This window comes from Cheilinus undulatus, linkage group 5, assembly GCF_018320785.1.
Source record: "Cheilinus undulatus linkage group 5, ASM1832078v1, whole genome shotgun sequence".
NCBI classification, from domain to species: Eukaryota; Metazoa; Chordata; class Actinopteri; order Labriformes; family Labridae; genus Cheilinus; species Cheilinus undulatus.
The window spans coordinates 54,055,966-54,080,753 of record NC_054869.1 but is presented as its reverse complement, the minus strand read 5'-3'; the positions used below and the strand labels follow the sequence as shown (position 1 = coordinate 54,080,753).

At 40.2% G+C, this 24,788-nt stretch overlaps 1 protein-coding gene across 1 annotated transcript in view; it reads right to left on the bottom strand.

Moving 5' to 3' along the window:
* bmp2k (BMP2 inducible kinase) overlaps positions 1–24,788 on the bottom strand; it is an 89,074-nt gene that overhangs the window by 8,826 nt on the left and 55,460 nt on the right. Inside the window, exons 9-15 of the mRNA XM_041787312.1 lie at positions 23,020–23,099; positions 22,442–22,590; positions 21,444–21,655; positions 20,583–20,705; positions 16,807–17,030; positions 13,181–13,335; positions 12,935–13,042 (exon numbers count right to left, since the gene is read on the bottom strand). Of these exons, the coding sequence (XP_041643246.1) occupies positions 12,935–13,042; positions 13,181–13,335; positions 16,807–17,030; positions 20,583–20,705; positions 21,444–21,655; positions 22,442–22,590; positions 23,020–23,099 (1,051 nt within the window). The remainder of the gene's footprint in view (positions 1–12,934; positions 13,043–13,180; positions 13,336–16,806; positions 17,031–20,582; positions 20,706–21,443; positions 21,656–22,441; positions 22,591–23,019; positions 23,100–24,788) is intronic.

Here is a 24,788-nt window from a genome sequence, read left to right as displayed (position 1 = left end):
GATTACACTGATCTCTGTGATAAAAACACCACCATGACTGCTCTCTTTCTGATGGAAATACAAATCTGATCAACGTCAGACCAGAGCTCAAAGGTCAGACATCAGGAGAGACAGAATCAGCTGATCTGACCGATCAGACACAAACCAGGAGTGGAGACAGTGAGAGGACTAAAGGCCGGATATTAATGACTACTGTCATTAAAGCAATGAGGCCTCTGGGCCAGGAGTTAGAATGATAGAAATAGATGCTCTCTATTGGTGGAAAACCTGTTCTTCTGATCAGACGTTTGGACTCATCAACACCTGACTGTAGCGACTATCACAGCGAATCTGGAACAACACCAGATAGAACAAACTGGAGCTGACTGCTGACTGGAAACCTGGAACCATGCAGACACCACTCTGTTTTTAACCCAAAAACCGAGGAATGACCTGAACCGGGACCTCCATAAACCGTGACAGCCCTACTTTAACAAGAGATCTATTCAGACAGCGAGGGTCGGTCAGAGACGGCCATGTTTGTCAGGAACATCTCGTGTGAGGTGGTGGAGAGATTTTACACACCATCAAATAAAGGAACCAACGTGGATCTTTGATTTTAAATCTGCTTTATTTCTCAGAAACATTCGAGAAAGAAAAATACATTCACACTGACATGATACAGGACCGATTACACATCTGATCACAAACAAATCAATGAATGAGAAAGCGGGCGATCAATCGATCCATCCCCAGCCTGCACCGGCCCAAAGACAAGCTGATCATTTATCAATGAGGCGGAAACATCCCAAGGAGAAATGTTGGTGATTCTATCAGGATGCCACGGGGAAGGAGGCTGGCTGCACACAACACGGTTTTTAACATGTTATTCTCTTAATGCCATAATTAGAATTTTCAACATTATTTTCCTCTCAACTCCAAGATGAGAATTTTCAACATTATTCTCTCAACGCCAAAATGAGAGATCTCTCGACGCCAAAATGAGAATTTTCAATATTATTATCCTCTCAACACAAAATTACAATTTTTAACATTATTTTCCTCTAAACGCAAAATGAGAATTTTCAACATTATTATCCTCTTAAGGCCAAAATGAGAATTTTCAACTTTATTATCCTCTTAAGGCCAAAATGAGAATTTTCAACAATATTATCCTCTCAACGCCAAAATGAGAATTTTTAACATTATTATCCTCTAAAAGCCAAAATGAGAATTTTCAACATTATTATCCTCTTAAGGCCAAAATGAGAATTTTCAACATTATCATCCTCTCAAAGCCAAAATGAAAATTAACAACATTATTATCCTCTAAAAGCCAAAATGAGAATTTTCAACATTATTATCCTCTTAAGGCCAAAATGAGAATTTTCAAAATTATTATCCTCTCAACACCAAAATGAGAATTTTCAAAATTATAATCCTCTAAAAGCCAAAATGAGAATTTTCAAAATTATTATCCTCTTAACGCCAAAATGAGAATTATCAATCTTATTATTCTCTGATAGCCAAATATAGAATTTTCAACATTATTATCCTCTTAAGGCCAAAATGAGAATTTTCAACATTTTTATCCTCTCAACACCAAAATGAGAATTTTCAACATTATTATCCTCTCAACACCAAAATGAGAATTTTCAACATTATTATCCTCTCAACGCCAAAATGAGAATTTTCAATCTTATTATTCTCTGATAGCCAAATATAGAATTTTCAACATTATTATCCTCTTAAGGCCAAAATGAGAATTTTCAACATTTTTATCCTCTCAACACCAAAATGAGAATTTTCAACATTTTTATCCTCTTAACGCCAAAATGAGAATTTTCAACATTTTTATCCTCTTAACGCCAAAATGAGAATTTTCAACATTATTATCCTCTTAAGGCCAAAATGAGAATTTTCAACATTATTATCCTCTCAACGCCAAAATGAGAATTTTTAACATTATTATCCTCTTAACGCCAAAATGAGAATTTTCAATCTTATTATTCTCTGATAGCCAAATATAGAATTTTCAACATTATTATCCTCTTAAGGCCAAAATGAGAATTTTCAACATTTTTATCCTCTCAACACCAAAATGAGAATTTTCAACATTTTTATCCTCACAACACCAAAATGAGAATTTTCAACATTATTATCCTCTCAACACCAAAATGAGAATTTTCAACATTATTATCCTCTCAACGCCAAAATGAGAATTTTTAACATTATTATCCTCTCAACGCCAAAATGAGAATTTTCAACATTATTATCCTCTCAACGCCAAAATGAGAATTTTCAACATTATTATCCTCTCAACGCCAAAATGAGAATTTTTAACATTATTATCCTCTTAACGCCAAAATGAGAATTTTCAATCTTATTATTCTCTGATAGCCAAATATAGAATTTTCAACATTATTATCCTCTTAAGGCCAAAATGAGAATTTTCAACATTTTTATCCTCTCAACACCAAAATGAGAATTTTCAACATTTTTATCCTCTTAACGCCAAAATGAGAATTTTCAACATTATTATCCTCTCAACACCAAAATGAGAATTTTCAACATTTTTATCCTCTTAACGCCAAAATGAGAATTTTCAACATTATTATCCTCTTAAGGCCAAAATGAGAATTGTCAACATTATTATCCTCTAAAAGCCAAAATGAGAATTTTCAACATTATTATCCTCTTAAGGCCAAAATGAGAATTTTCAACATTATCATCCTCTCAAAGCCAAAATGAAAATTAACAACATTATTATCCTCTAAAAGCCAAAATGAGAATTTTCAACATTATTATCCTCTTAAGGCCAAAATGAGAATTTTCAAAATTATTATCCTCTAAAAGCCAAAATGAGAATTTTCAAAATTATTATCCTCTAAAAGCCAAAATGAGAATTTTCAAAATTATTATCCTCTTAACGCCAAAATGAGAATTATCAATCTTATTATTCTCTGATAGCCAAATATAGAATTTTCAACATTATTATCCTCTTAAGGCCAAAATGAGAATTTTCAACATTTTTATCCTCTCAACACCAAAATGAGAATTTTCAACATTATTATCCTCTCAACGCCAAAATGAGAATTTTCAACATTATTATCCTCTCAACACCAAAATGAGAATTTTCAACATTATTATCCTCTCAACGCCAAAATGAGAATTTTCAATCTTATTATTCTCTGATAGCCAAATATAGAATTTTCAACATTATTATCCTCTTAACGCCAAAATGAGAATTTTCAACATTTTTATCCTCTCAACACCAAAATGAGAATTTTCAACATTTTTATCCTCTTAACGCCAAAATGAGAATTTTCAACATTTTTATCCTCTTAACGCCAAAATGAGAATTTTCAACATTATTATCCTCTTAAGGCCAAAATGAGAATTTTCAACATTATTATCCTCTCAACGCCAAAATGAGAATTTTTAACATTATTATCCTCTTAACGCCAAAATGAGAATTTTCAATCTTATTATTCTCTGATAGCCAAATATAGAATTTTCAACATTATTATCCTCTTAAGGCCAAAATGAGAATTTTCAACATTTTTATCCTCTCAACACCAAAATGAGAATTTTCAACATTTTTATCCTCACAACACCAAAATGAGAATTTTCAACATTATTATCCTCTCAACACCAAAATGAGAATTTTCAACATTATTATCCTCTCAACGCCAAAATGAGAATTTTTAACATTATTATCCTCTCAACGCCAAAATGAGAATTTTCAACATTATTATCCTCTCAACGCCAAAATGAGAATTTTCAACATTATTATCCTCTCAACGCCAAAATGAGAATTTTTAACATTATTATCCTCTTAACGCCAAAATGAGAATTTTCAATCTTATTATTCTCTGATAGCCAAATATAGAATTTTCAACATTATTATCCTCTTAAGGCCAAAATGAGAATTTTCAACATTTTTATCCTCTCAACACCAAAATGAGAATTTTCAACATTTTTATCCTCTTAACGCCAAAATGAGAATTTTCAACATTATTATCCTCTCAACACCAAAATGAGAATTTTCAACATTTTTATCCTCTTAACGCCAAAATGAGAATTTTCAACATTATTATCCTCTTAAGGCCAAAATGAGAATTGTCAACATTATTATCCTCTAAAAGCCAAAATGAGAATTTTTAACATTATTATCCTCGTAACGCCAAAATGAGAATTTTCAACATTTTTATCCTCTTAACGCCAAAATGAGAATTTTCAACATTATTATCCTCTCAACACCAAAATGAGAATTTTCAACATTTTTATCCTCTTAACGCCAAAATGAGAATTTTCAACATTATTATCCTCTTAAGGCCAAAATGAGAATTGTCAACATTATTATCCTCTAAAAGCCAAAATGAGAATTTTTAACATTATTATCCTCGTAACGCCAAAATGAGAATTTTCAATCTTATTATTCTCTGATAGCCAAATATAGAATTTTCAACATTATTATCCTCTCAATGCCAAAATGAGAATTTTCAACATTATCATCCTCTCAATGCCAAAATGAAAATTAACACTATTATTATCCTCTCAATGCCAAAATAAGAATTTTCAACGTTCCAGCTCTGGAACAGAATCAGAATTACTGACTGACTCTTCATGCCCAATAAAATAATTCAGTGAGGGTCTCAACTGTAGAACGAGAGTAACGAAAACGGCTTCTTCCGTTAAGATTTCTCTCCATTTATTTCCATTTGCGAATTATGGCTTTATAAACAAAAAAAATTTAAGTTTTCAACTGTTTAAATCTAAAAAATTTGAGTTACATAATAAACATAATTAAAGACTTTAAAACTCAAACAGTTTGAGTTTTTGTTTAGTATAATTATGACTGTCAACCCCTACAATTCTGAATTCAAATCACATTTATTCGATTTATTAAATTAAAAAAATCAGACTAATTATTAAATAAATGTCTGACTCTCAAACGTATTTTTTAAGTTCCATCATGTAAATTGTACTTTTAAACCTTAAAACTTTGTAGATTTTATCATGTAAATCTAGTACTTTTAAACCCACAAGTTTTTAATTTTATGACATTTATTTATGACTTATGAATTTTGACTTTCAAACTTGATAATCAGAGTTTTGTCAGGTAAATTTGACCTTAAACTCATATTTGTGTTTGTTTTTAATCACAGACATTGATGATTTTTGAAACCCAAAATCTTTTAGTTCTTGTCACAGTTGAGTTTTACTGTTAAATCAACAGAGTCTCTTGATTTTTTAAAATTCTTTTAGAATGGCTTTAGTTTGCCACCGTACACAGACATGAGATCTCCCAGAAACCCTCAGGGTCAAACAGGACTTAAGAGGAAAAACAAACATGGAGGACGACCGTCGCCAGCTCTAATGCAGTATAAGGATGTTATAAAGGCACTCATGTTTTTACCATTAACTCTTTTCAGTATTCCACTGGGTTAGGGTTAGCTGTAAAAGTACGTAACACCTGCTTGGTGGCTCCTTCCGGCTTGCTCGCTCTCATTGGCTGCTGCTGATAATCCGTCAGAGATGACCTGATCTAGATCGATGATTATCAAGCTTGTTTGACTGTCCAGAGATGCCATGACTCAGTGAGGAGCAGAAAAAACGATCACATCAGCTAACGCGAGCCTTGATTCAGGCCACGCCCCCTGGTCGTGTGGGCCGGAGAGCGTCTCGTGTGCAGCCAGCCGAACAAATCAAAGCTGAGACAGATGAGAGCAAATAAAAAAGACATAAAACAAAATCAAAGTTTGTCTGCTTGTTCATTTGGGGTTTCCTGTCCGAGCACTTTCAAAATAAAACTAAGTGCTTCATTGGCTCTGCTCGTCCCTTTGTCTCTTTATTTTTGGCTTCAATGTTTGAGAATAAAATCCTTCCACCAGAACACATGAACCAGATGTTTCTGACATGGCCGTCTCTACATGACGAAGAGAAATCATAAAAACGAACGTAATGAAGCTTTGGTGAAGATGTGAGCATGAAGAGAACAGAAGCATCTTTAACTTACCTTTACAGTAATGTTTCACTAATGAGAATAAAGGATGAGTTTACATGGTTCTGTCTGACCGGCTGCTCTAAGGCGGACTGACACAGCACGGCCACAGTTAAACAGACATACAGCCCTTTAGGATTGTATGGATTCATAAAAAATAACACAAAAGTGAGGAGGAATCATCCGCACACTCATCAAACTCTCCTTAAACACAACAGTTTACATTTGAACACGTGGATGTGCCATCAGGGTGGGTCACCTTAAAAAAGGAAAATACAGCTCTCATTGAAGCTAATTTAATCCACATTTAAAGAAGTTTTTTTTTTTTATTTCCTAATAAATTATAATCCAAATCTTCTTAAAGGTATATGTCTGATTTCATTATAATCATAAATGTCTTATACAAATAAAAACTTCACTGATGTTTAATTTACCTCATCATCATATAAATGTTACCAACCAGACCTTTAAACATCATAATGTTACCAACCAGACCTTTAAACATCACAATGTTACCAACTAGACCTTTAAACATCACAATGTTACCAACCAGACCTTTAAACATCACAATGTTACCAACCAGACCTTTAAACATCACAATGTTACCAACCAGACCTTTAAACATCACAATGTTACCAACCAGACCTTTAAACATCACAATGTTACCATCAGACCTTTAAACATCACAATGTTACCAACCAGACCTTTAAACATCACAATGTTACCAACCAGACCTTTAAACATCACAATGTTACCAACCAGACCTTTAAACATCACAATGTTACCATCAGACCTTTAAACATCACAATGTTACCAACCAGACCTTTAAACATCACAATGTTACCAACAGACCTTTAAACATCACAATGTTACCAACCAGACCTTTAAACATCATAATGTTACCAACCAGACCTTTAAACATCATAATGTTACCAACCAGACCTTTAAACATCATAATGTTACCAACCAGACCTTTAAACATCACAATGTTACCAACCAGACCTTTAACATCATAATGTTACCAACCAGACCTTTAAACATCATAATGTTACCAATCAGACCTTTAAACATCATAATGTTACCAACCAGACCTTTAACATCATAATGTTACCAACCAGACCTTTAAACATCACAATGTTACCAACCAGACCTTTAAACATCATAATGTTACCAACCAGACCTTTAAACATCACAATGTTACCAACCAGACCTTTAACATCACAATGTTACCAACCAGACCTTTAAACATCATAATGTTACCAACCAGACCTTTAAACATCATAATGTTACCAACCAGACCTTTAAACATCACAATGTTACCAACCAGACCTTTAACATCATAATGTTACCAACCAGACCTTTAACATCCTAATGTTACCAACCAGACCTTTAAACATCATAATGTTACCAACCAGACCTTTAAACATCATAATGTTACCAACCAGACCTTTAACATCATAATGTTACCAACCAGACCTTTAAACATCACAATGTTACCAACCAGACCTTTAAACATCACAATGTTACCAACCAGACCTTTTAACATCATAATGTTACCAACCAGACCTTTAAACATCACAATGTTACCAACCAGACCTTTAAACATCATAATGTTACCAACCAGACCTTTAAACATCACAATGTTACCAACCAGACCTTTAAACATCATAATGTTACCAACCAGACCTTTAAACATCACAATGTTACCAACCAGACCTTTAAACATCATAATGTGACCAACCAGACCTTTAAACATCATAATGTGACCAACCAGACCTTTAAACATCATAATGTTACCAACCAGACCTTTAACATCACAATGTTACCAACCAGACCTTTAACATCCTAATGTGACCAACCAGACCTTTAAACATCATAATGTGACCAACCAGACCTTTAAACATCATAATGTTACCAACCAGACCTTTAACATCACAATGTTACCAACCAGACCTTTAACATCCTAATGTGACCAACCAGACCTTTAAACATCATAATGTGACCAACCAGACCTTTAAACATCACAATGTTACCAACCAGACCTTTAACATCCTAATGTTACCACCAACATGGCGGCTCAGGGTTGGCTTCTTTTGACATCTACCATCTCCTTACTGCTTGGACATAATGTTAGATTATGATGTGTTTAAGGTTAGCTTGGTAAAATGGGTATTAGATGGAGGTAAATAAAACATTGTCATGTGTTTACATGTAACATATTCAAAAGGAAGTCCAGGTTTTGGAGATAAATTTCAGAAACACATTTGTCTGGAGGGGAAATCCTAATGTTTTAGTGTTCTAAAATAAACACCAGAGGACTGGGAATCAATCAGACCGATCCATCAGGACTCCCTCCTGGCGTTTCACTTAGAGTTTTATCCGCAGGAATATTCATTGACACTCCGTGATGGCACAGACACAGGAAGATTTATGGCCGATCAAAAATCAGTCGGTGCTAATTTTTTCATGCCAGCCTGCAGGAATTAGACCGAGCCCAGAAACAGCTCAGGCTTAAAATAATAAAAATCCCTTCTACCTGTGTGGCTCTTTTTTTTTTTTTTTTTTTTTTTTTTGTCCCAATCTGACCTTAAAAAGAAATCTTTACGATCCTAGAGTAACAACAGAAGACTTTAAATATTTCCACACGCCTACATTCAAGTGCTCGGAGGTTATATTGCATCGTTACGTTGTTAAGTTCTACTCTACTCTGCATGAAGTCTGCAGGTTTAAGCACTAACGCGTGGATTTACTGGAGAAAGAAAAAGTGTTTCCTGTTTGATTCTGGTTAAATATCCCATACCAGATCGTTAAAGAAAAGCTAACAGATCTACATTTAGTGAGCAGAGGCACAGAAGCTTATTGCTGCCAACATGATAAAGTAAAAATACTGCACGCTCACATTCACATCATTAGGAAGAGGCTGGCTGTGTCTCTGAAGAGTTCATCTTGACCGTTAATGCCGAGGTCAGACTCCACGTTATGACCACAGTAAGGCCGCTGCAGGGCATCAGGGCCCGTCAGCTGCGCTTCAACAGTAGGATATTTGTGTTTCCATGTCTAAAGTTGGGAAATGAACCCACATTACCGATCAGTACCATCCTAAATAACCGGCACCAGTCTGTTGGGTACCGAGAGAACCTAGTACCAATTACCAAGTACCTATAACAGACAAAAGCATGGAGTCTGACCTGGGCGTGACGTGCTCCACTAACAGGAACCTTTGAGGCTTTGTCAAAATATTATGTTTGCAGATTTCACAGCTGAGACAGAAGCTCTGATAAGCATTTTTCTTCTGGAGTTTGATTGAATTATGAGCAAAAAACTGTTCAAACTTTACTGATCTAACATGGTGAACAACAATGGCTGCTGTGAGACATGCTCCGTGGTTTTAATTAGACCGCCTGACGTCGTCTCAGTTTTACCTGCTGAGTAGATTCTGTTAGTCATCACTCAGCCCTCATCACGTCTGTATTGCTTTAAATAACGATTCAAAATCTTAAGTTTAGATATTCTATGTCTGACACGGTGACATGGAAGCTTTTCATGTTATTAAACATTTGCAGATTCTCACGGTGAATGCTTTTTTATTTTGGGCTGCAAAGTGAGACTTCTGTGTGATAGAACATCTCTGCAGACGCTTAAACATTGTGAGTCCTAACAGCACACAAGCAGAAGACGTCACATCGCTGTTGGTTTCCCTCCAACAGCAGCACATGTAGCGCTTTTATTCTGAAGGAGAGACAGAACTGTGGTGCTTCTGAATATTATTAATGCACAGCTATCTCCAAGAGAAAGCACGATACTCTCAGCACCGCATCATTCTCATCGTTCTTTGTCAGAGTCAACGCGAGCTACAGAGGAAAACAGCAACGACGAAAAAAAAGCACGCTGCATTTCTCACCAGCTGTTGGAACACCGTAGAAGAAAAGGGTTAGGGTAACCTTCTAATGGTTGGATTGGTCCACTGACCCACCAATCAGAGATCTTTCTCAGAGCAACAACTGCAAAGCTACTTCCTGTTTGACAAACTTTCTTCTGGGTCTTTTCAGAGCGTGCCAGTGAAACTGTGGTAAGTCCAGTTCAGACCAAAGATCCACGATGAGATGAGCTCAAACTTGCATCTTAACTTACTGCGCAATAAATCAGTCCCGAAAGAGGAACTCGAATTAATAATGTGTAACATCAGGCTGTTTGAATCCTGCTCATTATTAAAGCCAATCATACACTGAGAGATTTCAAGCTGACTCTCTAACAGTCTCTCAGGTGGAACGTCAGCTCACACTGTAACTGAATCCCTCATGGCGCACAAGTGTCATTCTCTACGTGGTCCAGTGGTTGTGGACCCGAGTGCTAACGCAGTACCAATGGAGTTGGGACGGGCTGAGACAAAAAAACCTATACTTTATTCTCACGTTGTCTGTCCTTCTATCAAACACAAACAGCATCGCCATCCGTGTCAGCTGAAGGCAGGTTAGAAAGTAATTCCTGCTGTTTTCATGATGGTTTAAGATGCTGTCTGACAAGTTTGCAAAGGGAAAAATGCTCAAAGTTTGGGATTCTGCCCGTGGTTCTGCTCTGACTGTGGGAGTCTCTGAAGTCGTACAACTAAAATATCAAACATGTCAGAAGTCCATCTGACCAGTCAGGAGCTGCTCGTCGGGCTGTAGCTGAGTTGTGGTCAGCTGTCAAATTTCTCTGTACACAGCAAGACAACGCACGATCTGACTGAAAGATGGTGTGACTTCCATCTGAAATCCGTCTGATAGAATCTACACAGTGTACGCACGGCTTTACTCACCGTCATCAGCATCGTTAACCTTGCAAAACAGATGGATACGCCCGTTTCCGTGTTTCTCACTGGCGAATCCATCCTGCAAAGCTCCCGTCTGAACCGTTTGGGTGAGAAAGTGACAGGACCAATCAGCATTGAGGGGCAGTACTTATGGGTGCAGCGGAGTTGTGACGTAAGCAAGCAGCAACAAGAGGTCAGTGCAATTATGGCGATTAGCGTGGATGCTGCTAGAGCGCCAGTTTTATCAGAACTTGACATTTCTTGGTTAAAAGAAGAACAAAAAACAGCAGTGAGTTGTTTTCTTTTCAAAAACCACAAAAGTCGTGTACTGACATGTCTACAGTCGCCATGGTTACCGTTATGCAGTTCTAATGGAGTTTACTCCTTGGTCGCAGCTACATCACGTGTTTTGTTGCTCTAATTGGCCCGTAAAGATGTGACAGACAGAACGTTCATCCAATCACCCTCCAAGTTTTTTTCCAAAGGCTCTGCCCTTTCCCAGATGTTTTACAGATGGATGTGTGAAACAAACCAATCTGGCATGCCAGGTTACAGCATCGTAGCGTGACAGTGAAACTTCACAGCACATAAAAACACAAAAAGCTCTACTAGCTCAGTCTTGGCAAAACAGCCATTTCTGGTGAGAATAACTGATTTTCTACAGATTAATTTAGCTCCTCAAACTTCTACAGTGCTGCGTGTCCAGCTCACAGCTGAGGGAGGAGACAGGAGGCTGAAGTTTCTGCTTGAAAAGCTTTTTCTCAAAGGTAGAATGTTTGTTGGCCTTTACAGTCGTTTCACAATAATACTTTTATTTCCTCTTTCACATTTATCTGCGTGCATCGTCCTAAAACAGCAGCCTGTGGCTGGACGAACTGAATCACAGGAATCATCCTCAGACGGTCTGACTGAGGCTGCAGCGGCTCAGACAGCCGTGATCAGCTATATTCTAAAACAGCGGTTCTCAACCTTGGGGTCGGGACCCCATTGGGGGTCACGAGACACTGAGAGGGGGTCTCCAGATATCTTAAAAAAGACTAAGAATATTTTTCAAATTACACTGTTGCCACTTTACACCTTTTGGTCTCATTATTGCCACTATTAACCACTTTTTACACCCCTTTTTGCCCATTTTAACCACAGTTCTCCCATTTTTGCCAGTTTATATCAATTTTTCATCTCAGTCCACTTAATTTCCCTAAATTTTTCGCACTTAAAAGCCATTTCAGACACTTTGTAATCCATTTTTTCTGCCAGTTCTTACCAGTTTAATCAATTTTTGGTTGTTTTTGGCCACTTCTATCTAATTTTTGCCACTGTCAACCCATTTTTGTTCTTTAAAAATCCAATTTCAACATATTTTCCACCATTTTTTGCCATCATTTACTAATTTAAGCAATTTTTCACCCATTTTTAATATTTTTAACAAAGTTATTTTCCTTTATAGAAAGCTATTTACTACACAAATGAATAGAAAGAGATATAGATAACCTCCCCCTGTATCCCTCCTTATGGACAGTCTGGATCTACATGACTATTCTTGAATGTGCATGGCTGTGTTTAACCACCGTCAGGTACAAAGGGGTCCCCAGTCTCTGGCACCTTTATTTTGGGGGTCCCGGACTGAAAAGGATGAGAACCACTGTTCTAAAATATTCTCATTGTGCTGCGAATCTTCAGTTTGAACTGGGTTTAAGAGCCATTTCAGAAGTCATAATCTGAGAGTATTTTTCATCCTGTTTCCTAAACCAAAGGCTGATTCAGAAAAATGCCTCGGGCTTGTCGGAGGGTCAGCTGAATTAAACTGGTTTTGTTGTCGATGCTCGCTTAGATTGAATGCTGTTAGGACCCGATGTGAGACCGATCACTCCTCCAGAGAGGTCTGATATTGATGATTTTATGATATTTATGAGATTGACGATGAAGTGCTGTTACTCGTTCCTTTCCCACCTTTATTAGTAAGACATCAGAGGCTGTCTAACCTGCAGACCAACACACAATCACACCAGCTCATCATTGGTCTATAGAGGTGGTGGGGAGGAGGGGGGAGTGGGGGATCATTGGGGGGTTCATTGGCAGATCACAGAGGGGTCATAGGGGGTTCAGGCGGCTCCACAGTGCTGGGTCCTCTCAGCAGGGACTCCTCTAAGACTTGCCTGCGCTCGCCACAAACGGGACCGAGCCGAACAGGTCCTCAGGGGGGAGGGACCTAGCTGGCGGGGGTCGGTCCGTTTCCACGCTCGCTGCTCGCTCCACAGGTTTCTCTGCATGGACAAGAGAGGGAGGGCAGAGTTAGACTAGGACTCAGTAAACTGGACCTGTAATAATGCATTTAACATTTACGGCATATGAATCTATCAAAGATGGAAACAGGGGAAGAAAAGGAGAGCGTGTCGACTTGCTTGCTCTGAGCAGGTCAAACTCGCGGTCAATCAGCTCCTCCTCGGTCAGTTTGGAGAAGTTGTCCTCGCCAAACGGGTTCCAGCGAGACATGTCGGGGGGGTTACTGCTCTGAGAGAGCGGGGGGACCCCGTCTGATGCCAGCAGGGGGTTTCTACTGTAGAGACAGAACCACAGAGATCACATCAGAGACCTGACACCACTTTGGAGATCTTTCAGAACCAGGAACCTTGTTATAGAGAATTAAAAAGTTCTTTCAGCAGCTTTCAAGGAGACTCAAACACCGACCCTGTTTACACCTCACAGTAACATCTGTTCTAAGGCGTTCAGATAAACAGCGTTGTCCCTAGTGCTTTGTGCTTTCAAGGGGCACAACTGGCCAGAAATGTTGGCTGTCCATTTTTGGTGACTTTTGGAAAAGTGGGTGGAACTGGTGAGGAGCGAGGGTTTCCCTCGCTCCTCACCAGTTCCACCCACTTTACCAAAAGTCTCCAACTATGGCCTACAATTTGGCAAAAATTGAGGTAAAAAGCCCCCAACATCCCCAGCTTCACCAACATTCGAACCTCTGCCTTCTGAGATGATGCCATCCTTCATGGGTTCTTTGCAGATGACATCATGCAGCAGCGGAGAACTCACGCTGAGGGGCAAGTAGTGATTTCTGCATAGCGAAATTCTACCAAAAGGCCAAGTTTATAGCATTCAAAGTGTGAAAAGAAAATATTCTTCATTCTTAAGCTGCCCAGGAATTAAAAATCCTCCGTCCAACCCTGTCACCAACGCTCCTGTATGGTCCATTTCCATGGTTTGTTCTAGTCCAGTTCTGTCCTGGTTTCGCTCATTTGACTCTGATCTTACCTGTTTTTCTTCAGCTGATGTCTGTCCAGTCTCTCTCGTTGTGACGGGGAGTTTATCAGAGAGGAACTTTCCCTCATTCCAGGGTTAACACTACACCTGTTTATGAATGGGCCCCTGACAACACCGGTAATAAAAATAACAGGACCGATTGCCTGTTTGGCATCAGAGACCGGTGTTCCGGTTTAATAAGTTACTATGCTAAGAGGTGACTATATATCAAAGGGTTAAGTATACTTTAGAGCAGGGGTGTCAAACTCAGTCACAGCAGGGGCCGGATTCTGGATTTAGGTCTAACCTGGGTCAACACAACCTTAAACTGTCAACCTCATTTTCACCAGTGATAAAATATGAAAAAAACCCAGCACTAATGATAAATCATTTGGAAATTCAAAAAAGTAAAAATGATAAGTTTAAAGGCTCAAATCTGAGATAAAATTCCAATTTATCAGTTCAAAAGATCAGAACATGATATTAAAATAGAAAATTAATGTTTTTGAAGAGCAAATATATGAGGAGAAAGTTGAAATCATAAGTTTGAAAGGTCAAAATATGAAATCAAATTTGAAATCATGAGTTTAGAAGTCAAAATATTTCTTACAATTTTAAATTGTGAGTCTTATAGTTCAAAATATGGAATTAAAAAGACAAAATTAGGAGTTGAAAATGTGAAAATATGAGCTAGAATTCAAAATGATGACTTAAAAAAATAAAAATATGATTTTAATTTTAAAATTGTGAGTCTAAAAGGTCAAAATATGATATAAAAAGTGAAAATAATTCATTTAAAATGTCACAATGTGATAAAAAAAAAATGAAATCAGGAGTTTAAAAGTCAAAATATCAGATTAAAAAGCCATAGGAAGGAGTTAAAAATGTAAAATTTGACTTCAAATTTAAAATTGGGAAACTAAAAGATAAAAATGTGATATATAAAGTCCAAATTGTGAGTTCAAAAGGTCAAAGCATGAAATGAGAAGTCAAAATCATAAGTTTGAGTCATAATCTTGAGATGCAAAATTGAAAGTATGAATTAAAAACACAGTTCTTTCCCCACATTCCTGACTTTTTATGAAATCTTTTTTTACTCTTTACTTTTTACATTTTTATGGCTTAACAAGGAGATTTAAAATAATCAAGTTGAAGTTTACATTTTTATACTGGAGGAAATCTACAGACCTCAGACTGGTGGACCAGTTAGAATACATATATGATATAATCTCACGGGCCGGATATTATTGTTCCATGGGCTGGATTTGGCCCCCGGGCCTTGAGTTTGAAACTTGTTTTATACATTTTAGGAAATATTTGGTGTTTTACTCAACAACCACTGACTCTTTCTGCTGAAAAGTCACCAATCAATATGGTCACTGGTTAAACCATAACACCTGCTCTCCTACAGCATCTTTAGTTGTCAGATATCATGTGGCTCAGCTCAGCAGATAAAATGTAAATGTGATTAAATGTGGATTAAATAAGCACATAGATGGAGGAAAGGAAACTGGCACTCAAACAGCAGCTAGCTACAGTGGCTCACATTAAAGAGTCATTTAGTAGAACAGACTCGTTCGTGAACGGCTCATCATTAAAGAGTCATTTAGTAGAACAGACTCGTTCGTGAACGGCTCACATTAAAGAGTCGTTTAGTAGAACAGACTCGTTCGTGAACGGCTCACATTAAAGAGTCGTTTAGTAGAACAGACTTGTTCATGAACGGCTCACAGTAAAGAGTCATTTAGTAGAACAGACTCGTTCATGAACGGCTCATCATTCCTCGCTCTCTCAGCCCACAAGGTTTATTCTGTTGATAGAACATCAGCGTTTACATTAAAGACTGTTGGAGACTAAATGATTTTTAGATGTTAAAGTGGCTCAGCTAGACTCTTAGCTCAGGACTAGATGCTAGGAGGTCTGCAGGGCTGAGTATCAGTTATCTGGATCACCTCTCAAATTAAGTCAGTTAAACTGTGGTAAAAATCACTGTTTCTCAAAGTGTAGGGGTCGTACTCAATGCATGTAGAAATGTTCTAAAGATAACTGCAGTGTACAGCGCCACCTAGAGCTGTAAAGTACTAACTGCTCCATTCCCATTCATTCCTATTGACTTTCTCCTACTTTCTGCCCCTTCATCAGTCCATCAGGATCACATGATTGCCAACAGCCTATCAGCTTTAATGAATTTCATCATTTCCAGTGGATGACATTCCATCCTTGCCTTTTACAGTCTAGGCCCCCAGTTATCAATCCAGTCTACCAGTACCCCATTAGATTTACCTGCTCAATAGTTCATCAGTGTCTCTATATATTCATTGCCCTTATTTGCAATTTTTTGTCCATCTTTCCCCTTTTGCGCCATGTTTTACCCATTTAAGGTGCCTCTTGCCATTACATGTCACTTTTCACATTTTACCCCACCTTTTTGCCAATTTAGGTTACTTTTCACTCATTTTCCCCACCTCTGTGCAGCTTTAAAAGCATGTTTATGACAACATGAGGGAGAAAAGCTGTTAAAGAGGCACCGCTAGCCTCTTAGCTGGTGGCTAATTAGCCCCTATTCATTCAGATCAGCATGTAGGGATACCAGTCCATGGTCAGAGAGCCACAGAGAGGATGATGGGCTGTTGTTAGAATCAGAGGAGGGGTGGAGAGGTCTGATATCAGGTCATCGCTGATTATTAATGTCGAGCATGGACGCACAGACTAAAGGTGGCCACTTGGTAAACAGATGTTAATGTGAGATGTAAACATGATCCGGAGGTTAAGGTGGGCTTACCTAGAGTTAGTGTATGATGGATCCACAGGTGACGGCCCGCCCACCTGCCCAGGTGTAGCTGCAGGTCCAGCAGGGGGCGTGGTGGAGTTAAAGGAGCTCAGCGGGAGCTGAAACTCTCGTGGGGACGACATGAAGGGGAGAGACGGCTGAGACGAGGTGGGGGGAGGATGTTGCTGCTGATGTTGTTGATGCTGTTGCACAAAAGCCTGTTGGTACTGGTGCAGCTGTGGGGGGAGGCAGAGAGGGAGAAGAGGGGGAGGGGATGAGGGAGGATCTTTGATTTCATGGCTCATAATGACTCAGTGGTTCAGTCAGATGATGAATGCTGTTAGAAATCAGAGCTGGAGGGGGGTGGTGGGCACAGTGGGCGGGGTCAGACAGAGCGAAGGAAAGAACTGAACAACATCGATCTACTCACACACTCAAAGACACACAGCTGCAGTAAGAGGCTCATTCTGATTGGTCGAAAATCAGTGGTGGTTTAGTCTGAGGCTGTTCCTCAAGCTCTCAGCAACCATGACTTTATCTCCAGATCAGTCTGTGGCTGTCTCTGGGTCAGTCTGTAGCTCTCTGTCCCTGGGTCAGTCTGTAGCTCTCTGTCTCTGGGTCAGTCTGCAGCTCTCTGTCCCTGGGTCAGTCTGTAGCTGTCTCTGGGTCAGTCTGTAGCTCTCTGTCTCTGGGTCAGTCTGTAGCTGTCTCTGGGTCAGTCTGTAGCTCTCTGTCTCTGGGTCAGTCTGTAGCTCTCTGTCTCTGGGTCAGTCTGTAGCTGTCTCTGGGTCAGTCTGTAGCTGTCTCTGGGTCAGTCTATAGCTCTCTGTCTCTGGGTCAGTCTGTAGCTCTCTGTCTCTGTCTCTGGGTCAGTCTGTAGCTCTCTGTCTCTGGGTCAGTCTGTAGCTCTCTGTCTCTGTCTCTGGGTCAGCCTGTAGCTCTCTGTCTCTGGGTCAGTCTGTAGCTCTCTGTCCCTGGGTCAGTCTGTAGCTCTCTGTCTCTGTCTCTGGGTCAGTCTGTAGCTCTCTGTCTCTGGGTCAGTCTGTAGCTCTCTGTCTTTGTCTCTGGGTCAGTCTGTAGCTCTCTGTCTCTGGGTCAGTCTGTAGCTCTCTGTCTCTGTCTCTGGGTCAGTCTGTAGCTCTCTGTCCCTGGGTCAGTCTGTAGCTCTCTGTCTCTGGGTCAGTCTGTAGCTCTCTGTCTCTGTCTCTGGGTCAGCCTGTAGCTCTCTGTCTCTGGGTCAGTCTGTAGCTCTCTGTCCCTGGGTCAGTCTGTAGCTCTCTGTCCCTGGGTCAGTCTGTAGCTCTCTGTCTCTGTCTCTGGGTCAGCCTGTAGCTCTCTGTCTCTGGGTCAGTCTGTAGCTCTCTGTCCCTGGGTCAGTCTGTAGCTCTCTGTCCCTGGGTCAGTCTGTAGCTCTCTGTCTCTGTCTCTGGGTCAGCCTGTAGCTCTCTGTCCCTGTCTCTGGGTCAGCCTGTAGCTCTCTGTCCCTGGGTCAGTCTGTAGCTCTCTGTCTCTGGGTCAGTCTGTAGCTCTCTGTCTCTGGGTCAGTCTGTAGCTCTCTGTCTCTGGGTCAGTCTGTAGCTGTCCCTGGGTCAGTCTGTAGCTCTCTGTCTTTGTCTCTGGGTCAGTCTGTAGCTCTCTGTCCCTGGGTCAGTCTGTAGCTCTCTGTCTCTGGGTCAGTCTGTAGCTCTCTGTCTCTGTCTCTGGGTCAGTCTGTAGCTCTCTGTCTCTGTCTCTGGGTCAGTCTGTAGCTCTCTGTCTCTGGGTCAGTCTTTAGCTCTCTGTCTCTGGGTCAGTCTGTAGCTCTCTGTCTCTGGGTCAGTCTGTAGCTCTCTGTCTCTGGGTCAGTCTGTAGCTCTCTGTCTCTGTCTCTGGGTCAGTCTGTAGCTCTCTGTCTCTGGGTCAGTCTGTAGCTCTCTGTCTCTGGGTCAGTCTGTAGCTCTCTGTCTCTGGGTCAGTCTGTAGCTCTCTGTCTCTGTCTCTGGGTCAGTCTGTAGCTCTCTGTCTCTGGGTCAGTCTGTAGCTCTCTGTCTCTGTCTCTGGGTCAGTCTGTAGCTCTCTGTCTCTGGGTCAGTCTGTAGCTCTCTGTCTCTGGGTCAGTCTGTAGCTCTCTGTCTCTGTCTCTGGGTCAGTCTGTAGCTCTCTGGCTCTGGGTCAGTCTGTAGCTCTCTGTCTCTGGGTCAGTCTGTAGCTCTCTGGCTCTGGCTCTAACGTCTTTTGTCATTCCTCTGGATCTATGGAATAATGATCATTTAATACCACATACAAACAGGCTACTTTAGTAAAGCTGCCGCTCTTTAAACTCTGACTTATAGTCCACATTTAAATAAACAATGCTGTTCAAAAATAGGACTGGTTATCACTTAAAAAGATTGTAAAACAACACCAACATCACTCTTTCACCGTGGTGAATGCAACCAGATAAGAAATGTCAGTGCTTGATGATTTGGGAGCAAACTTCCAGACTTTACTGGTGCTGTCAACTATAAAATGTAATATTTTTATAATATTTATAGTTTTTATTAAATCAACATGTTCTTGCAGAAGAGGAAAAAATAATACAGAGTCTATGTATAAACTCGGCTTTTGTGAATTTAAAAAATTAAATGGTAAATACGTTTGTTTTGGTCCCAAACTTTTTAAAAAGTCTTAAAAATCAGAGTTAAAAAGAACTGAGCTCAAACCGAGATCATGATCCAGCCAAAATGAAATTTTGCTTCCAACTCTTTTTTGCACCCTGGTAGTTTAGAAGGAACCTAAAGCAGGTCCAGACAGGCCAGTCAGGAGCTTTTAAAGGATTAAATCTTAGGTCTAGTTTTGAATGAATCCCCGCTTCACTGGGAAGCAGAAGGAGAGGTGAGAGAGCAAAGGACATGTTTCTCTGATTCCTCAGAGTCGCAGTCTATTTCTTCATGCTCTGAGATCCTCCTATCATGTACCCCTAAACCGAACCGCGCTCCAGTACAGGTACTCATCAGAGAGAAGCGTCCCCTCTAAACTTCTCCAGTCTTTGGAAAACCAGACCTCGCGGATCAAACTGCTTAGACGTTCTTTAACAGAACGATGTTACTGATGTGAAATCAGACCAGAGAGGAGAGGGGGGTGGAGGAATCACGCCCAGGCTCGGAACAAAACAACGGTGTCTGTTGTGAGGACGCCCTTTAACATCCACTGAGCAGAGCTTCATGGGTAAACGGAGAGCAGGTGTGAACGTGGCGGGCTGCGAGCAGGTACAAAGGGAATCAAATGGAGATGATGAAGTCTGAACAGTTTCATATGTCAGAAGCTTCTCGCACAAACTCGGTGATTCACCCTCTGTTCGGTCCCCTCGTGGCTCGCCTCGGACCAGATTGCCTCTGAAATAAAACAGATGGTGCTCGTTCGGTGGGAAACAGACTAAAAATGTCTCCGCCCTGACGCCGTGTGTGCGCCGAGGGCCGTGTTTGTGTGTTTGATGGAGTGGCGGCGTAAATACGAGTTTTCAGCGTGTTAGGAGCGAGTCAGTGGGAAGTTTGAGCGTCTGCTTGGCACGGGCGCTCAGCGAGTCTTCTGCCAGTGTTTGAACAGAGACACTCTTCAGGGCGTTGTGACATTAAATGAAGGACGCGGAGCTGCGCTTTCACGCTGCGCCTCCATGTGTTTCGCCGTCAGCTCATCTGACTATTTATGCTGCTTTGGATCAGATCGGCTGCTCTCACATCCTGTCGTACGAGCTTCGCTGGAAATAAAACGACTTAAAGACGGGGATGAAATGTCCTCTGCTGCAGGGTCGGCGCTGTGAATGGACTCACCATGGCGGCGTACTGAGCCTGAGCCACGTGCTGCTGGTAGACGGGCGCCATCATCATGTGCTGCTGCTGGAGGAGAGCCTGCTGCTGCTGGAGCTGCAGAGACTGCTGCACAGCCTGCTGGTACTGCACACAAACAGGGATTTAAAGGGTTAAACAGACATTTGCTCTCCTTCTAATTGAAGCTGCTTAGACAGGCTCAACAAAAAGTTCAATAGCTCTGTCTCTTTTCATGCCACATCTTCAAAAACAATGCAGTCTCTTATTTTTAGCATCAAAAAGTACCAAAAACCTAAAATCTTCTACCACCATGTTCATTCCTTCTGCTCCAAACTCATCTAAACCCTGGATTATTTTGGCTCTCGTGTTTATTCTCATGTAGGCTGCCTTTGAATCCCTGCATGACTTTCTATTTGTCTTTATTCCCCTTGGTCTGTATGTGTGTAGTTACTAAAGAGGCCACATGAGGGCGCCAGCACACCATTAAGCATCTCTAACCTCCTGCTGTTGGCTGTAAATGTGTGGATAGTCAGGGTACCAAGGTTTTTGTTGTTTTTTTTTTTTTTACATGCATGTGGAAAATTGTTAGATGGATTGCTGCTGCTTTGTACTGCTGAGTGTGTTGCATGATCTCTATTTATTATTTCATTATAAGTGTAACTATGGGACAAAGTCCAGGACAAATTTCCCTACAGAGCCATTAAAGTCTGTCCTGTCTTGTCTCCTCACAGATTTGTGGATATTCCCAATATAACCCCTACAATTCCTAACACTTTAATACAGAAAGAATAAAAAGCTTTCAGAGCAGTCACGATGACAGTTACAGGCTATCAGATCTACTTTTTTAAAGGTGGATGAATTTACCTGGAGGTATTGGAGTTGCTGAGCGGTTGCTTGTTGTTGTTGCTGCAGTGCTTGTTGCTGCTGTTGCTGCTGTTGATGATGATGATGTTGCTGCTGTAGTTGCTGCAGACGAAGGTCGCCAGGCTGCAGCTGCTGCAGGACTCGGTGCTGCTGGCTGCTGGGCTGCTGCTGCTGCTGCTGAACAGACGGCTGCCCTGAGCCCGGCGTAGGAGCTGAGGGGACGGGTGAGAGCACGTGCATGGTCATCCATTTATGACATTAACATCAAATAAAGACATCTGAGTAAAACCAAGAGCTGGACAGGCTCAGTGAAGGAGATACAGCATCGATGTTTGGTACGGTAACATCCTGGGGAGTGACTTTCACATGGGTATGTGGACTTTTGGATTATTGAGCCTGAAAATAATAATAAACTTCATTAGGGCTGCACAATTAATTCCAGATTAGATTAAATCGCAATATAGCCTGCTGCACTTTACAAATCACAGGAGTTGCGATATTTCTTTGACTTGAAATGTGTGAAAATAGCAGATTAATTCATTCTGTTTTTGCAGCAGCAGAGATTTTATGCCCTTTATGCCAGTGGTTCTCAACCATGTGGTCGGGACCCCCTTTGGGGCCGTGAGACACTAAGTGGGGGTCTCCAGGTTCCCTAAAAAAAATCATTTTCTTAAATTATACTGTTGCAACTTTACACACATTTAGCCAATCTTAATCCATTTCATAATTTTCCCACTAATTTAAACACACTTTTGCCAGTATGATTCATTGCTTTAATTTGTTGTAAAATATATAAGATAAGGAACCTAATAACAATCGCATTCTAAATTTCAATACTGGGGGAAAAAATGGCAATTAGATTATTGTTGAAAATCATTACTGTACATTTCTTTACAATATCGATCCATGCAGCACTGTTGACTCGTTTTTTTCTGCTGCCTGTAAAGCCCCGTTCAGACCAAAGACGAGCCAATGACTAGTCTCACTGTGGACCGTACCCTTCTGACCGTTGCTGACAGGCGCCGATGGCACGCCCATCTTCACCGGCGTGACGGTGTTGGCGAGCGGCAGGACGTTACTGTTGGCTGCTTTGGGTCTCTGTCTGGGAGCAATCGAAGTCTCAGTGGGACCCACAGAGTCTGTGATCCTGCAGAGAGGAAAGACAGGAGCGTGAATGTTCAGTTCTCCTCATGACATTATTCTCTATAGTACTGTCAGAATAGCCGCAGGTAAAGTCACATGACACTGATGCCATGTTTATGTCAGACCAGGAAGTGAAGATCAGCTGATCTGAATCAATGGTAACAAAGTTTAATAAAGAAGACCGTTAGAGCTCATTTTTTACTACTTTTGTTAAATGAAACACTTTGTGAGCGTGCTCTGAGTTATGAAGTCAGATTACCTTTACATAGGGTTAGGGTTCGACTAGATTAGGGTTTGTTTCTATAAATCAGCAGTAAAAAATCCAAATCTATCAAAGTTTAACTCGTCCGACAAAACCATGCTCCAAATCAGAGCTCATCAGACCCACAAAGTTTCCTCATCTTAAAGCTCTGTCTCTGGCGGTAAACCCTACCGTGCTTTCGTCATACTCTTCTTGGCGGCGACTTCGCTCGCCGTTAGCGGCTCGGGGAGAGACGTCGGGATGGGGGAGTTCTGGAAAAACAAAAGGAGGATGGGGATCAGTGGGAAAAGAACTGAAATGTTGATATGACCAGTAAAAATGAAACCATCCTGATACAGGTATTATAGGTACTAGAAAAATATTCTGACTGTCATTTGCATAACAATGTGGAATACGGTGTAGATCTTATTTTGACATTTTCAACTCCTAATTTTGGCTTTTTAATCCCACATTTTGAGCTGTCAGACTCACAATTTAAAATTTTAAGACATAATTGACTTTTAAACTCGTGATTTCAAATTTAATCTCATATATTTGCTCTTTGAAAACATTATTTTTCTATTTTCAATATCGTGTTCTGATATTTTGAACTAATAAATTGGAATTTTATCTCAGATTTGAGCCTTTAAATTGATCATTTTTACTTTTTTGAATTTCCAAATGATTCATCATCAGTGCTGTTTTTTTTTTTTTTCTTTTTAATATTTTATCACTGGTGAAAATGAGGTTGAAAGTTTTGGTTAAATGTTGACCCAGGTTAGACCTAAATCCAGAATCCGGCCCCTGCTGTGATTGAGTTTGACACCCTTATATAAAGTCAAGGTTTATTTCAGTAGAAGATTAAAAACAACCTCAGCTGACCAAAGTGCCTGACAGCCTAAAGCACTGTAAAAGGATAAAATAAATACCAAAACATAAGAAATGCTTCATTAAAAGCTAATGAAACAGGAGCTAGATGAAAATGTGAAGCTCAAACCGTACCAAGCTGCTGCTTTTAGCTGAGGCTCGGTAAGGATTTGACATTTCAGTGGATTCAGCAGTTTTAATGCTAAACTGCTCCATAGATCAGGAGCAGCCTCAGCGAAGAACACCTCAGGTTTTCAGTGCATCTTGGAACTTTAAGAAGCATCTGGTGTGTTGACCGCAGCGCTCTGACTGAAGCTTAACGGTGCAACAACTCAGCCGGATAAGAAGGTCGCAACCCGTGCAACGCTTTACAGACAACATTTTAACTGAAATAGACGTCGTTTTTTTAGTTCCTATGGAAACACAGCCCACATTTTTAAGCAGCATGCAGGAAACAACCTTACAGTACCAAAATGTTGCCATTGTATTTGTGCAATTCCAACATTTTTTCTTTCTTTGTTGTAAAAATCTACCAGGAACTCTGTTGATTTTTCAGCCCCGTCATTTCTGACACAACCGATCATTAAAAATCAGAAATACTTGGCAATAAATCTCATGGGATTAAGGCCATCAAAATATCTAATATTGCCAATGTTTCTGTGCTGTTTGGTCTCTCTTTTAGTCAATAATGTGCCTAAAGATCTGTGATTTTAAAATCTTCTCCTACTGGAACTTAGCCTCACTTTGAGCCTTTTAGACAGTCTGCAGGAGTTTACTGGTAAATTCTGAGGAGTAAAATCAATGAATAGCTCAACTGTAGGATTTCTATTGTTGCTGCTGTGTGTGTCGAACAGGTTCCTGTGTGGTTTGATTTGAACTTTTTGGCACTATCAGAGGGTTGAGGGTCCACAAATATGATCACATCACCCCCATTCTGAAATCTCTTCACTGGCTCCCTGTCCCATTCAGAATCGGGTACACGGTCTCCCTCCTCAACCATCAGTGCATTCACGGACATGCCCCCCAATACCTTAAGGCAGGGATGTTCAACCTTTTCAGCCCTGGACCCCAAAAATAACAGTCCAAGAGACTGA